The 15081-nt window shown below is 43.2% G+C and overlaps 1 protein-coding gene across 5 annotated transcripts in view; it reads left to right on the top strand.

Moving 5' to 3' along the window:
- Nucleotides 1-15081, top strand: part of myripb (myosin VIIA and Rab interacting protein b) — a 102722-nt gene that overhangs the window by 41402 nt on the left and 46239 nt on the right. For all 5 annotated transcript variants that reach the window (XM_085762662.1, XM_085762664.1, XM_085762663.1 and 2 more), the window contains exon 3: nucleotides 6247-6468. In XM_085762662.1, coding sequence (XP_085618788.1) covers nucleotides 6247-6468 — 222 coding nt within the window. The remainder of the gene's footprint in view (nucleotides 1-6246; nucleotides 6469-15081) is intronic.

The following is a 15081-nucleotide window of genomic DNA, read 5'->3' as shown; positions in this document are numbered from 1 at the left end:
AGTTGGTGTTGTGAAGTTCAAAAGGGACTTTAGCACAGATAATCTTGTTAAGATTGGTTGGTTACTCATCCTCCTGAGCCTCTGATAAGTGGACTATTCATTTACCACTTAAAACCACCGAGTAGAAAAGTGAGATATCCTTGCAAGATGACATCTTTGCCACAGGCTGTATGAATTCATTTCAGCTCGCCAGCCTCTCTACACCTGCACCTCAATCAACAGCCCCAGTAGCAGTGTGTCAGAGGCCCTTCTACCTTGAAAGTTATGACCCACGTGTCGGTCTCTTCCACTGCATTGCGGAGGAGAAAGAGAGTTGAGATTGTCTACAGGGGATTTCTCTCTCTGTTCACTCTTAGATCTGGTATTCAAGATGGATAAACTGTGTAACTCGGCTTCACCCAGTCGGGGTCCAAATGCAAATTTTGGATTTCGACTGAGCCAAAATGTGCTCTGTTCTCGTACTGTAACTTTTTTCAAAAACTCCTGCAGCTCTAATGCATAAAGGTAGAAAGACATGCATGCACACACACACATTAGCAGAGTGTGTGTTAATGTGTCACTTCAGGTCAAATAACAGCAGGAAAGGATTCCTACGTACAGAATTTACACACACAACTATGCAGAAACAGGAAATCCTCATCTTTACACTTGAAATTGCCTACTTTCAATTAAAAGCACCTTAAGCGCTCGCAAAGCCCCTCGATCAATTCACAATTACCAAGTGCATTTAGCTACTGTACACTTGAAAACACACATCGAGCCAGATGAATAAATCCATACACATGAACACACTCCCGCTCCTCCCTACACACACAATCACACTCCTGTCAGCCAGGTGTGCTCTCACATCCCTCTGCCCCGCGGCTGTGTGATTTACTGGTGTGGTGGTGAACACTACTGTAGATGCTGGTGGTGTTGTGGGTTTCCTCTGCAGCAGGCGGATCAAAGCGCCGCTCAAAGACTCTTGGGTATATTGTATACTCATTCTCTCCAGGATCCTCTCCTCAGCTATACTGGGGCTGGGTTAACAGCACGACAACATGGCCCCTCTGTCTTTACTGTTGTACTCTTATCTTATTCTCTGTGTCGTTAATTCACTTTAGCTATTTTGTATGGCTCCACGTTCAGTGATGTTAATTCCTTGCGCATCAGACAGGGTGTTGTAGTAAATGCACCATCCTCTTGTGTACATAAACATCTCCTACTTGCTGAAAAATCCATATACATTTAGAAAAAAATCAATTTGCAGTGCAAATCCATGTTAATAACACCCCATGTTGTATTCAAACGTGGTTTGATTCATGCCACTTCAAATCTTAATTGTCTCTCAGTATTTGCTCAGTTATTAATTCCCATGACTTACGCATGGAAACAAATGGCATTGCCCTCTCAGGTCATTTCATAAAACCTGAAGGTATGCACGACACATAGGATCATGATCTGAATAACTGCTGGATGGTCATCAAATTTTGTACAGACATTCCTATTACCCAGAGGATAAATCCTATTCACTTCATTAATGTTGTGACTTGTGGAATGGCTTCTATAAATACCTAGGTCCCATTAAATTGTTAATTATGAACACATTGGTGTTTACTTTGCACAAAACCCGATTCATCACCTTCATCGCATTTCACCTATATCATGACTGCAAGTGTATCACTTCTGAGAGCTGTAATTCTCAAGCGCGGCGGCACCCAACAGGAGAACAGCAACTGAGAGGGTGATACATCATTTTAAAAAACTGCAATTGTTTTTGTTTTCCAGCCAGGCGGCAGCTGGACCTCAAACTACCATTATCTTGATTACAAATCTGCCCGTTAACATAATTCAAGCTCACTCGTAAACGTAAGCCCTAAGCCGGCCTTGTCTGTCAGCTGGAAGAGAGAAATGGACAGTGAGTGGAAGGAGAAATGAGGAGACTCTGAAAAATAACTGTGTTAATAGATGTCTAGCAGACGGAGAGAGGAGAAGCGTGAAAGAATTGATGGCAAATGAGAGATGAGAGCGAACCCAGTTAATAGATCTTCAGCACAAACAATATTTGCCAGGAGAGACAGGCTGTCAGAAACACACTGCATATCATTAAATCCAGATATCATGCTGCTGCCCTGATTTTAAATTACAAAATTAATTGGTATTCAGCTGTGTGAGCTCTGCTCCCTTCTCAAACCACTGTACCCTCAACACATATGCTGCAGCAACATATTAGCATAATCAATAGTTTTTAATTCAAGAGTTTTGTTTCTTATAAACTTTCAGCAAACTTTTGTGGCTCCTAATTTATCCAGAGCTACAGCAATAGATCACACTGACACTCATGCAGGACTAGAGTAATTACTGGTTAAATCAACATGTTGGCATTGTGGGGCTTTTTTTTTTAACCAAATAAACATGCTCAGGAAATCATCTGCTTGTCTGATGATGACAGATGTTTTTTTGTTGAAATGCCTTTGTTTTTGAGTCAAACTCAAAGACTCAATCATTCAACAAACACACAGCAGAGCAAACTGGCTTTGATGTGAGGTTAGAAGAAAATTAAGTTATAATTTCTCATCATCCTCTCCCTCTTTCTCTTTGTCCAAACAATAATGGAGTCTCGGTAGGTGAAGCTAAACAGGACTGAAAATAAAAGTTTTATTTTCCCTGTGTACTTGCGCTTTTTAGTTTCTCCCGTGTGCTTGTTTATGTTCCATTAGAGCAGTGTTGCAGGAGCACAGATATTGATTTGGTGTTGAACTGGTCAAATGTACTGTAGCTGGGGAGACGGTGCCTATAGCTGAGAAGATGATATATGATTATTTGTTTCAGTCATTTAGGCAAAAATGGCAAACATCCTTCATTTTTCCAATCGGCTGGTTTTCTGTTTACATCATTGTAAATTCAATATCCTTTCCCGGCCTTTGGTCGAATAAAATTAATCTGTCACCTTGGGTTCTGGAAATTCATAAATAGCATTTTTCACAATTTTCTGACATTTCATTGACAAATCAATTAATTGATTCTTTCATGATGTAAGTAATCAGTAGCTGGTGTTATGATGTTACCAAACATTTGCAGCACATTCAAATGCATGTCTTGAACAAGCCTTTAATTGAACAACTGACCTTGACTAACATTTTGTAGTTTTGCCTTGACTTGAAGATGAAAGTGTGAATGTTAATGAGCTTAATGTCTCTATTAAACTATATATGACTCACTTGACAGCCAAGGTGGCAATAAGCCAACACGGGGCTTAGCCTGGGTGTATCAGGAAAGCAGCAAACTCTCAGTCAGTCACTAAGTAGAAGTGAGTCTGTAATGCAGTGTGTACTGCTACTTTACATTACATTTGTGTACCAGTATGATAAATAACAAACTAATATTGCTCTGTACTCCATCCATGTGAACCCTGTACACCCCACAATGACCACAGGTGCACTCCATAAAGTCCATTTGTTACACGTTCATTGATGTTTTGATGATATCATATGGTCTTTATTAGTAGATGGAGTTTTAGAATAGTACTGTATGTGTACATTTCTCGGCCGTGTTGGATGAAAGCCGAGGTAAAATGTTGAGTATTGACATTGGAGTCACTGGTTTAGAAAATCATCCTCCCCTCAAGCTCCTTTTAGTATCTTTGCTGAGGATTTTGTAACATTTACTGTTATGCATACATCTCCCCTTTTCCTCAGAGAAGGATCTTTATTGATGTTATCTCTGTTTGATGGAGTGTAAATGTTAAGAATAAGTATCTTAACTGTAAATGCTTGTTAACGTGACACGTGACATAAAGAGCCACATTACAAGCCACATAATTGTCCCTCCTTGGCACCTGGATGACCCATGTGTATCTACAGACATGGCTGCTAGATGAGCACCGGTCTCCACGTCCCAATAACAAAGATGTGAGTTAATTCAGGGGGACGTCAGGCATGAAGAACCACTGTTGTCCTTGGATATAACTGTACATTCACCCACTCATTTAATTAAACGGCCGGAGCTAGCCGTCATCTAAAAGGCCTATTCATTAAACCAGTATCACAGACACAGAGAGAGAAAACGGATCCTGATCCTAATCAGGAAAGAAGGAGATGATTTCCGGGCAATGGCTTGGTCCAGTTATTAGCACGGAGATGTATGTGCGCACGTACTGTGTTTGTCTCGCTCTGTTTGGTGGTGTATGTATGTACTCTAGATGTACTATGTACTTTAGATCTTTTATGAACCAGATGCTGCAGCTCAGATAAGAAGCATTCTCTTTCATTTATATTAACTGCTTCTTTTAAATTATTTTAATTTAGTTGCGGCCACTATTTCCCAGCACATGTGTTGTTGGCAGAAAATGAAACCACATTTGAAGTGTGCGTATACCACCATGCATTGCGTATACTGTACCATCTATTCATATGTGAACCACTGCCCCTCAACCCCAGCCCCCAGCCTCAACTCTCATATGACACTGTATATGAAATGGTTTGTTCATCTTGGTAATATGCTGTGTCTAATGATGCAGATGAAAAGCAATCAGTGAGGCAGCAGAGGATCTGCTTGAGGAGCAGCGTTAATAACTTAGGGAAGCGGTAGATTGCATTGCCCCCGCCAGCTCCAAACACACATACACGTATTACACACAGGAAATTCACAATATGCTGCATTCAGTATACTCTTTTTTGCTGTGTATTTAATTTTCCTTGTGCGACTTGATGGGTTTTGTTGAATTCCGGACACCTGGCTGGCTACCCCCATTGGGTTGGCTTGTTTTCTCATTATAAAGGTACATATCTGCTGGTCGGCCTATACTATACATAGCATCTGTTGTGTGTGTCTGCAAGATCAGTGAGAGCACTGCAGGCCATAACCTGGGTGTGTGTAGTGTATAGAGGAGCAGCTTAAATAATTTACTCACAGTGCATTCAAGCTGAAACTCACTTTCACACTTTTCCCACCAGCAACAGTTCGATCTCTGCGTCTCAGCCTCCGTTCACAACTAATGACAACTGATGGCTGGCAGTGTAAACATGGATAAATGTGTTACTTTAGCGCTCCTCCTCAGCGCATATTATTCTAAATATAATTGGCACGGGTGTAATGTGCGCTGATGATGATAGGTTTATGATATAAATGCAAAACATTACATAATTTATTGTAGCCTCTGCCTGTGGTGCATCGCCCAGTCAGCACAAATCCTACAGTGCAGGGGGGGAAAAGAGAAAACGCGTTGCTACATAATTTATATGAACAGTTGAGTACAGGCCACAGATAGCAAAGCTACTTTACTGGTTAAAACAGAACTTAATAGGCCAATTATCTTGTCTCTTTTTCTTTTTATCAGACCTCGAATAACAAAACCTACATTTAAAGTAATGAGCAACATATGGGTGAATTCACATAACATGATGCACTGTTAGCTGTATGCAGCTGCCGGGACCCCAGTGTAAGCTGTGACTGTGGGTTTTATTAGATTTTTAAACAAGCTTTGGTCAAGTATTTTAGTCTATAATCCTAATAGTTCATTAGTGTTAACGATTCTCCGAGGCGAGAAGATTAGTGAGACTGTGCTGCTCTTTAGTCCCACTTCACTTTTAACTGTAATATTTGGACCACGGCCAAAACAGCTCTTCAATATGACTGTGGAAGCTTTTTTTTTTCATTTTATTTTTTTATTAATGCTGTTTCTCAGTCAGGCAGGTTCAGTCTTTAGCAAGTGACCTTCAACTTGGCACCATTTATGCCAGTTTCTTGTCATTATTCCCATCCTCATAATGCCCTAATCAACAAAGATACGCCTTTTCACTGGGGGGGACGTGGGAGACGTGCGCTCCGTTCTCTCCTCGGCTGTGTTTTGACTGATGTGGGCAAACAAGGAATGACAGGTCCTCCCAAATTGAAATGTCAGCCATCACGTTAATTCCACAGAATCAGTGTAAAAGAGAGAGGGAGCGGGAGAGAGGCAAAGGAAAGGAAAACGGGGAGTGGGGAAGTGTTTTCACTGAACCCACGACCCCCTCTGCCCTCCCCCACTTTTGTTTTACTACCACTCCCACTCCGCTTCTACCCCTCCTTTTTAATTTTTCATTTGCCACAGCTTCTTCAATTATTCCACATCACCGTCCTCCGCCGTTTTCACGTTTCCACCTCTCCACCAGGCGCTCACCACCCTCTCTCTCTCTCTCTCTCTCTCTCTCTCTCTCTCCCCCTCCCCCTCCTGTCCTCTCTCTCGCCCCTCGTCTCTCCCTCTCCCTCTCTCTCTCTCGGTTTCAGTGAGATGAAGCAGGAGCTGGCGGAGGAAGGCAGCAGATGCTCCATCCTCTCCAAGCAGCACCGCTTCAACGAGCACTGCTGCATCCGCTGCTGCGCGCCCTTCACCTTCCTGCTCAACCCCAAGCGCCAGTGCCTGGACTGTCAGTACAACGTCTGCAAGACCTGCTGCACCTACAACAAGAAGGACAAAGCCTGGCTCTGCTCTGCATGCCAGAAGGGCAGGTTAGTGTGTTCACATACACATACACACACACACACACACATTTACACACTGGCGGCGGAGATAAGAGTAATAGCAAAGGAATGAATGGGGATGAGAGATACGGGAGACTCTGCAAATTGGTTGACTGGAGGACACTGAAGTGAGGCTAAAAGTGGGGTGGAGAAAAATAAATAGGACATTTATGGGGGGAAAAAAGAAGAGATTGGGAGCAGAGGAGGGGAATATCTATGGGAACAGTGTGAGACAGATGTGAGGGGGAAAAAGTGAATGAATGAGAAGAGCAGCGGACTTTGATAAATTGTGTTAAAAGGATGGGTGTTTTTAGGATTTTGTTTTACTAGTGTCTTAAACATCCGTCTCTGTCCTCATTTATGATGGAAAATAACTGTTTCCAACTCAGTTCTCCTGTCTATTTAACATCATTTCTAGATGTACAGAAAAGCAGGGAGAGGACACGGGGCCATTTAGGGAGACTGTCATAAAAATAGGGGCAGAAGAGGGGAGGAAAAATGAGTGAAATGTGTCAGAAGGGAGTATATACAGCTGTAAAGAGACAGAAAGATGTAGACACAGCAAGGCAGGGGAGATGAATGATCAGACATGTCAGGGTTTTTTTTTTCAAGCATTTTGATTTTTGGCACACAACTCCCATTGCTTATGAGAAATATTTCTTGACTTGATCATTTTTTCATATTTTATTCTGCTTGTTTCGAGTCTCCCGGTCACATGTCTGCTTACAAAGTGCAAATATCACAGTTTGAGAGAAAAGAAAATGAGAAGTAACATTTATGATTTATAGAACAAGAGAAAACAATCTGAGGAGCGGAAAAAGGCAAGGGAGTGCGATACAGCTTGTTGTATTTGCAAATGAGCTCCGTGTGTGAGTGTGCATGTGTCTGTTCGGGTGCTGTTTATGCATGCATGTCTCTCCAAAGCCTTGGGAGTTGTTCTAGTGCCCCGACTCACCATTGGATGAATATTAAGCTCTGTCTGTCTAGGCAGCAAGGGTGGGGTGTTGGAAATACTATTACTCTGGATTGTGTGAGTCAGGCTGTCGTGGATTTGTGGTAAAAATCAATTGAGAGATTGGAATATTAGATATGTGGAGATGATATATAGCTTTAAAGGTGTCTAAATGTTATGACACAGCGCACATCCACAGGTGTGATCCTTACGTTTGCTGTGATATAACAAGAAATGCAGTGAAACGACAGAAATACAGGTGCGTTTGGTGGATGTTGGAGTTTCTGCCTGTTTGAGCGCCTTAAGATGGAGGTGGACAGGATTACGGAGCGCGACAGAGCTGTCCAAAAATGTGTTGCCCCTCCACTTGGCCTTATTTCTTCCCCTCGGTTCCCCCCTTGCTCCATCTCTTTTTGCCTTCCATTGATTTTCGCTGCATGTTGTATTGAGTTAGACCCGCTAACCTGAGTCCGGGTGTGTGAGACAAGAGGGAGGGAGGAGGGAGGAGTGGGAGCGGGAGAGGAGGAGGGAAAGGGATGATGGCAGTCAAAAGAGGTGGCAGGGATTGCATCGATCATCTCCCCTCACACATTCACCCTCTCCTCTTTTCTCCGTTGTGTGTGTGTCTGCCTGCCTGGGGCTCGGTAATGTTCTCATTAGGGGTTTAGACTGAGTCACAGATGGGCCTGATGTCACAACATCGCCGACTACCAGCTACATATAAATACCGCACTTTTCATTAGCGCATTAAACAGGCTTAAATCTGGTTTTAGCATGAATTACTGGGTGGAGTTGTGTCATTTGGAACGGTGATTTGCACAAGAGAAGCCCCAAAACATTTTTTGGAAATGGCTATTAGTCTTCTGTTGAAGTGCATGATTGCAAAGAAAAGACATTGATTTGATGCTTAAATAGCCGGGAGATTGGGTGGTGGGGAAATAACTACAACAAGCTCTCTTGTTTAAAGAGGAGTCATTGTGCAGTGCATACACTGCTAATTAATTTTCTTTTCTTATTTATGCTCTGTTTAGCAGAGAGTCCATGAAATGAAATACACAGCATCCGCCTGCACCAATTAAAATAACACAAGTTAAGTAAAAATTCATTCATGACAAATCATTTCCTCAGTGTGTTTCTCTTCGTGTTTGTTCATTTTCTGGGCAATATTTGAGGGGAATTCTGCTGAATCTAAATGCTAAGTCGATCCATGTGGGACCAGCCTGCCAAATGGTCTCACTCACATGCACCGGCTGTCCATCAACATTCACAGTGGCACGGCCATGCTGCTCGCTACCGTGCTGCGTCCGGGGAAAGCAGATTTGTAACCATCACACACATGGACACACTAAGAGAATAAAGTCACCCACTCCCAGATGGATAGACACAAGTGTGTGTGTGTGTGTGTGTGTGTGTGTGTAGGCCTACATGCAGGGCAACACATGCCTGCAAACAGACAGACATGTGAGCACGTACATTGATTATATGCTGGGTAATTACAGCTGTGCTTCAGATGGACTTTGCTATTGATTGGTTGAATGTTTTGTTAATAAAGGCGCCTACTGGTTTGAGGTGTGTTGATAACAGATGGTCTATGAAGAGTGAAGAGTCAGTGATTCAGCAGCTTTGTCATCATCATACATCTCTAGTCCTTTAAAACACACACACACACCCACAGACACATACACACACACTTAACTCAGCTTTTCCACCGGAGCGAGTGGGACAAGCATGACTATTTGCAGTCTGGTGGGATTAATAACATCCACAGGCCATTGTCCACACGCTGTAAACAAACACTCACCTAAGTGCACACACACAAACACACACACACTAACTGATCACACACCAATGGTTTTGTCAGATAAGTCTAAACATTTGTTATGGAAACTGAAAAGTGTATTTTTTTCCTTATTTTTGGCTTCACACCCAAAGAGGTTGGGAGAGAGGGGAAGAGCAATAGACGAAGAAAGATGAAGGTCAAGAGAGGAAGGAGGGAGGCGGAGGGAAGGAGGAGGAAAAAGACATTAAGAAAAGGGAATGACAGAGGAGGAAAGTACCTGTCCCAATTATCTGTGAAAGAAAATGCCATTCAATTTTCCTTTTTATTTTCACTCTCTAATTGCATTGTTCCTCTTGCCTGTTATCCCCTTTCTTTTTCTTTGGCTTTTTTCTTTAGTTTTTTTGTCCATCCTCTTTTATATTCTAACTCACCCTCTCTCCGTCACGTCCCCCCCTTCTCTCTACCTAATGAAATCTCCATTTTCCACATTTACATTTGAGCTACTGCACCTCTCTGTGCTTAATCTGCAGAAATGGACTGCTGGGTTCCTCCCTATACAGTCCTCAGGCCATAGAGTGATGTACTGTGTGTGTATGTGTGTATGGAAATAGCAATACACCAAAGTGACAGACTGTTCTTAACCACTTTATGGCTTTCATAATCTCAACCTAAAGCGTGGCTAGGAGGAGATTACAGCATCTGCTGCAGACCCATACTGTACAGTGCGTATATGCAAATAAACAAGAGACTAACGCACACAAGCACACACCCATACATTTTAATTTAATTAAATTTTTTTTGCCATTAAATAAATGTTTACATTTTTTAATCAGAACAACTTAATTCTCCATGCATGGAAGCACATCAGCATGTGAGTGCACAAGCACAACACAAACACAGAGCAGGGCACACCCCTTTATCCTCATACAGTAAATGCACACTGCTGCAGCTACACACAGACATCAACTGTCTGCCGTATTTTAAATGGGAGCCTAAGCGATCTGTGGTGCTGACATGGTGGTGTAACCACCGTCGCTGACAGCCGGCCGCACAGCAACAGCTCACATTTAATCATTCGGTTCTTTGCGATGACGCTGCCCTCTTCTAAAGGCCAAACAGAAGGTGATTGGCTCAGGGGCATCAGGACACGAGCTAACAAGCATGTAAAAGCACTCTGGAACCTCGCTAGCAGTAATAGCGGCTAAGTGGTGGTTGGGCTGATGCTACCACACAAGAACACACATTCACAGATAGCATATGGACGTCGAGTCCATTTACTGCTACAAGCTCCTGTCACTATCTCAGGAGTCACAGCCTTAAGTACTGTATGCTGCTGGTTTGTATGTAAGCTGTTGGTCATACAGAAAAATAATCAATAAAGGATAATCCAGGTAGAGATGAACATCATGATGCACCAGTTCTGGTCTGGTCGTATAAATCCTCCCTTTTTATTGTATGAAAATGCATCTTTTCAATTTAACAGAGTGTGCACCAGCAGCTATGGAACATTTGTTCTTATGGTATTTTATATATACATGGGCAGCATATAAGTGACATTTGACATCCTGAGGTTGTTGCTTCCCACTTCGCATATATGCAGCCTCCCACGTCTGTTTGTCAGTCAGCAGGATTACACAAAAACACACTGGTAAAGAGATGGAGCGCTGGCCAAGGAAGAGTCCATGAAACTTTTAGGAAGATACAGATTATTTATTATGAATTAGAATTTTTTCTGGTATGCCTGGTGTATGTTGTTTGACACCAGGCTTGGTTGAGGTCTGTGGTCTGTGAGCGCCCTTCTAGTCTTACTCTTGCATTGATTTCGCTTATTAATATTGTACTGTAGATGTTTTATCACTTGAATGAATCTCCTCGTGGCTGCATGCTGCTGTTTTGTTGTTCTCCACAAAGTTTCATATTGTTGTGGTTTGCTGTTGACTAGCTGCAGAAACCGCCCTCTTTGGCATACTAAAGCAGGTTGGGAAGCAGGAAGCCAACCTTATGATATTTCCCTTGGACTGCACAGTGTTTACGACCTCTCACCTTTCTGTCTGCTTCTATCCCGTTCTCCTGCTGCCACATTAAGACCTCCATGCAAGAGTCTGAGGGGTTTAGGCGTGTGTTTCTCTTGTTCTTTTCTTATGTGTGTTACGTGTACACAAATATAAATTGTGCTACCTCAAAATAATCCCACAACAACAACAGCAGGCTGTGTGTGTGTTTATGAAGGCACCAGTGCTATAAACTCCATGAACCCGCTTGCTGCTGCCAGACAAGCACCTGCGGCTAGGAGAGGCAGAGAACCACGGTCTTATCTTTTTCTGTCCTCCTTGCGGGGGTATTTTTATATCAGTGCGGGTGAGCAAGACTAGTCTTAGACAGGAAGGGTGTGCCCTATGGCACCATGCTGCAGATGAAAGGTGTGTACACACCGTTGCTGGATTCTCCGCTTTAATAAGGCATTTACATGTCTGCGTCGTTTGCTTATAGCAGCTGGAGAGACAATGGATTGCAGGGCTAATTCTTGTGGGGGTTTTTTATTTCCCAATAAAGAGCCAAAATGGCTAGCTGCAAGACTGCGTGCATGAGGGATGGAAGTCTCCTCCTCTCATTCGTCACACAGCAACGCTATCACTTTGCAGCGTGAAACTTTTAAATCACAAAAGACAACGTGAGTGGAAACAACAGTTGATGTACCGCACGTCGCAGTATTTCATCCTACAGTCACAGCTACCTGCGGCTAAACGTGCACAGGTTTTTTTTTGAAGAACTATTTAATGAGCACACAAAACCGACTACATGGGGTGTGCGAACATTTCCGTACTTGCAGGAAGCTTTTCATAATCTGAAGCAGCTTGAAGAACGTGGAGCGCAGCTGAACCGAGATGCAGGCACAGGAAAGAGAGCCACTAATCATCCTCTCTCCTTCCATCTCTGAGCTTCTCTGACTCTGCGGCCTTGTCTCGTGTCCAGGCCAGCTGACACCTGAGCTGCCGGTCGTCGGTCGATCATAACTCTTGATGGTGTTTTGCACTTTATGCGTAGTCAGGCACAACAGCGGACACACAAACCGAGACTCTCGTAAATTGCATACACATACATATAGACCCCAGTAGTGATGTGGGTTCAGACATCCCCCCCGGTGGTCCTGAGTTAGCTGTTTAAACACTGTGCTCACATTAACTGAAACAGCCTAAAAAGGAAACCTGCTTGAATTTTGCTAATGCAAAGTTTCCTTTTAAAATACTCCTGTGTTTTTCAGCCTTGAAGCATATGCAGTAGCTGTCTTTGTGTGTCTGTATCTGTGTGTGTGGATGCCTGCATTGTGGCTGCTCCCCATTGTGCGACCTCGTGTGTTTTCTGTAGGGGATAAGGTTCTGTAGCAGGTGATAAATCACTGCTCTTCAGGTAAACATGTGAGTACACAACATGCAACATAGACTGCACTTACACTGAAAGAACCTTGAATGTTCCCTCTTGTGTTGTGGGTGTGTTAATTCCTATCAATCGTGGGAAAGCCAATGTGTGTTATTTTGCAGTTATTGCTCTGAGTCATTAACGTCTCTCTGACTTCACTGGTCGGCCTCCAGCTCCCAGGCCTCCTCTTCCTCCTCCTCTTCATCCTCTTCCTCCTCCTCCTCCTCCTCCATAGTGTGTGTGGTGGTTAGACTGAATCAGTTACCCCTCTGATCTAAGTACCACTCCAGGTCAGCGGTGAACTCGGCTACAATAAAGCAGCACAGTCTGCAGTTTCTGTGATGTGTACCTGCAGGTAATTTCTGGCATTTCGTGATTGAAGAAACTGGCTGCCATGCCAGAGCACTCCACGTGAATGGGGTCATTTGTGGCTCACATTGCTCACGCAGCAGGCCTGAGGTGATTGGAAATCTCATGATTCCTAAATCGGTTTATGCAGTAAGTTGGCTAGTGGATCAGAACAGAAGCTAAAGCTCTTGTTGTTTTTATTGTGGGTTAGTGGGATTGGAGACAGAAACTGTTTCCCACAGAGTGGAGCAATATGCAGGTAACACCCAAAAACACTCTGCAGCTTGTAGTGGCCTAACACCCAGTAATGCTGCTGTACAGCTGTCTGCCCTGTGTGTTGCATTCAGGGGTCAAAATCTCATCGTGCTTTGAGCCTAATTCCTTCAGAGGGGGGCGGTGCCATGGGATGGAGGACCATCCATAAACTTTTAACAACCCCATCAATGTCACCTTGTACCTGTTATTCAGGGTGAAGGCTGGTCCCTCTGGACAAATCCAGAGCTGAATTTCTTCTCCAATTCAGTCTCCTCACTTTGAACTCTTCAACCATCACAGCACCCCTTTTTCCATTTTTGTTCATCTGACCTTCTCCTTTTCCTCTGCAAACCTCGTTATTTAGTTGAAAACAGGCCCCTGCTACATCTCCACTAGTCTTCCCTTCTACCTCAACTCGACACCAGTCTCTGGTTCCAATCTCCATGCACTACGGCAGCTCCAGAAGGGTTGACTGCTCTTTCTACTTCCCCCAGTAATCCTTAAATTCATCTGTTAACAAAAAGTCCTCTGAAAAGTTTAAATGCTTTAAAGGGACAGATATCTTCCATCACAGTAATTGTAAGATACATATTTACACTGTGTCCCCCGCAGTGTGCGAAATACCCATCAATATTCGGGGGGGTCCCTAACTCGCGATTGTTGCGCAGTACCGTTATTTTTTTTTCTTTTTATAAAGTAGGACTATAACATTACAATAAGCCAAGAAAATTAGCCTATAGCCTAAAAAGGAGAGGCAAAGTTGTGCATTACAATGCAGAAAGTAATTGATAATAAATAGACGATAATTCAATAAATAAAAGACAATAATTGGCACCACACTGGCGCACTTGAACAATGAATAAATGCCAGGTATAGGAGACTGGCGCGCGATCAGGGCAATGCAGAAACGAATAGACAATAAATAAAATACAACAATTAAAATGAATGAAAGACACCAAACTCGTGCACTCGAATAACAACCAACTGTATAAATCTGGAGATCGGAGACTGACGTGCAATTATGTGCACGACGAGATCCTCAGCCTGCAACTATGACCGATCATGTAGCCTTATCTAACCATCCATCTAGCAAATACGTTTAAACACAGCATTGAACACATCCACAAATCACATTCGTATAACGGGCCAACATGAAAATTGAAAAAGCACAGACAAATAGCTCACAACAGGCGCCTGGCCAAACAACACCACTGGGGGTTCAGGCCATCGTATGCTGAAGCAGGCTAGCCTCTTACCTCAAGTTATTTTCCTGCCTTAATGTCAAGCCAAGGGTTGCGGTATTTCCATTACCCCACCTGCTTAGGTGTAAAAAAAAAAAAAAAAAAGCGGCCAATCACCAGTGCTAGCAGCAGGGGCTGCGGCTACGTCTTCAGAGCACTCGGCCTCAACTTCACTTTCTTCGGCAGAGGGTGGAGAGGAACGGGATCCTCTGTTCTGATAGCGAGGGGGCTCGACTCTTGCGCTGGGCTGGCGCACATGGCTAATTTGCATAATGCTCAGGTGCCATGGTTCAGCTTAATGTTAAACGAATAAATGTTTTGAATTATGAATACTGGACATGGTGATCTTAAACACATTTAATTGACCACAATAAAATTATTGTATTATATTATTTTTTTATTTTTTTTGACAAGATTGAGACCCCCCTCAGATTTTGCTTTTGAGTCTTTCAGGGGGTCTCAAGGGGTTAATCGGGGGGGTCCGACCCCCCCAAACCCCCCCGTATTTCGCACTATGGTCCCCCGAAGTCCAAAAAATGTATTTGTCCTAAATAATAGCTGCAGAATCATTAAAGTTTACATCTTTACACAAAAGTGAAAATAATTTT

This window comes from Trachurus japonicus, chromosome 20 (genome assembly GCF_045865225.1).
Source record: "Trachurus japonicus isolate A0001 chromosome 20, Traja_1.0".
Taxonomy (NCBI): Eukaryota; Metazoa; Chordata; class Actinopteri; order Carangiformes; family Carangidae; genus Trachurus; species Trachurus japonicus.
The sequence above is the reverse complement of the archived record's forward strand: the minus strand, read 5'-3'. Positions and strand labels throughout refer to the sequence as shown.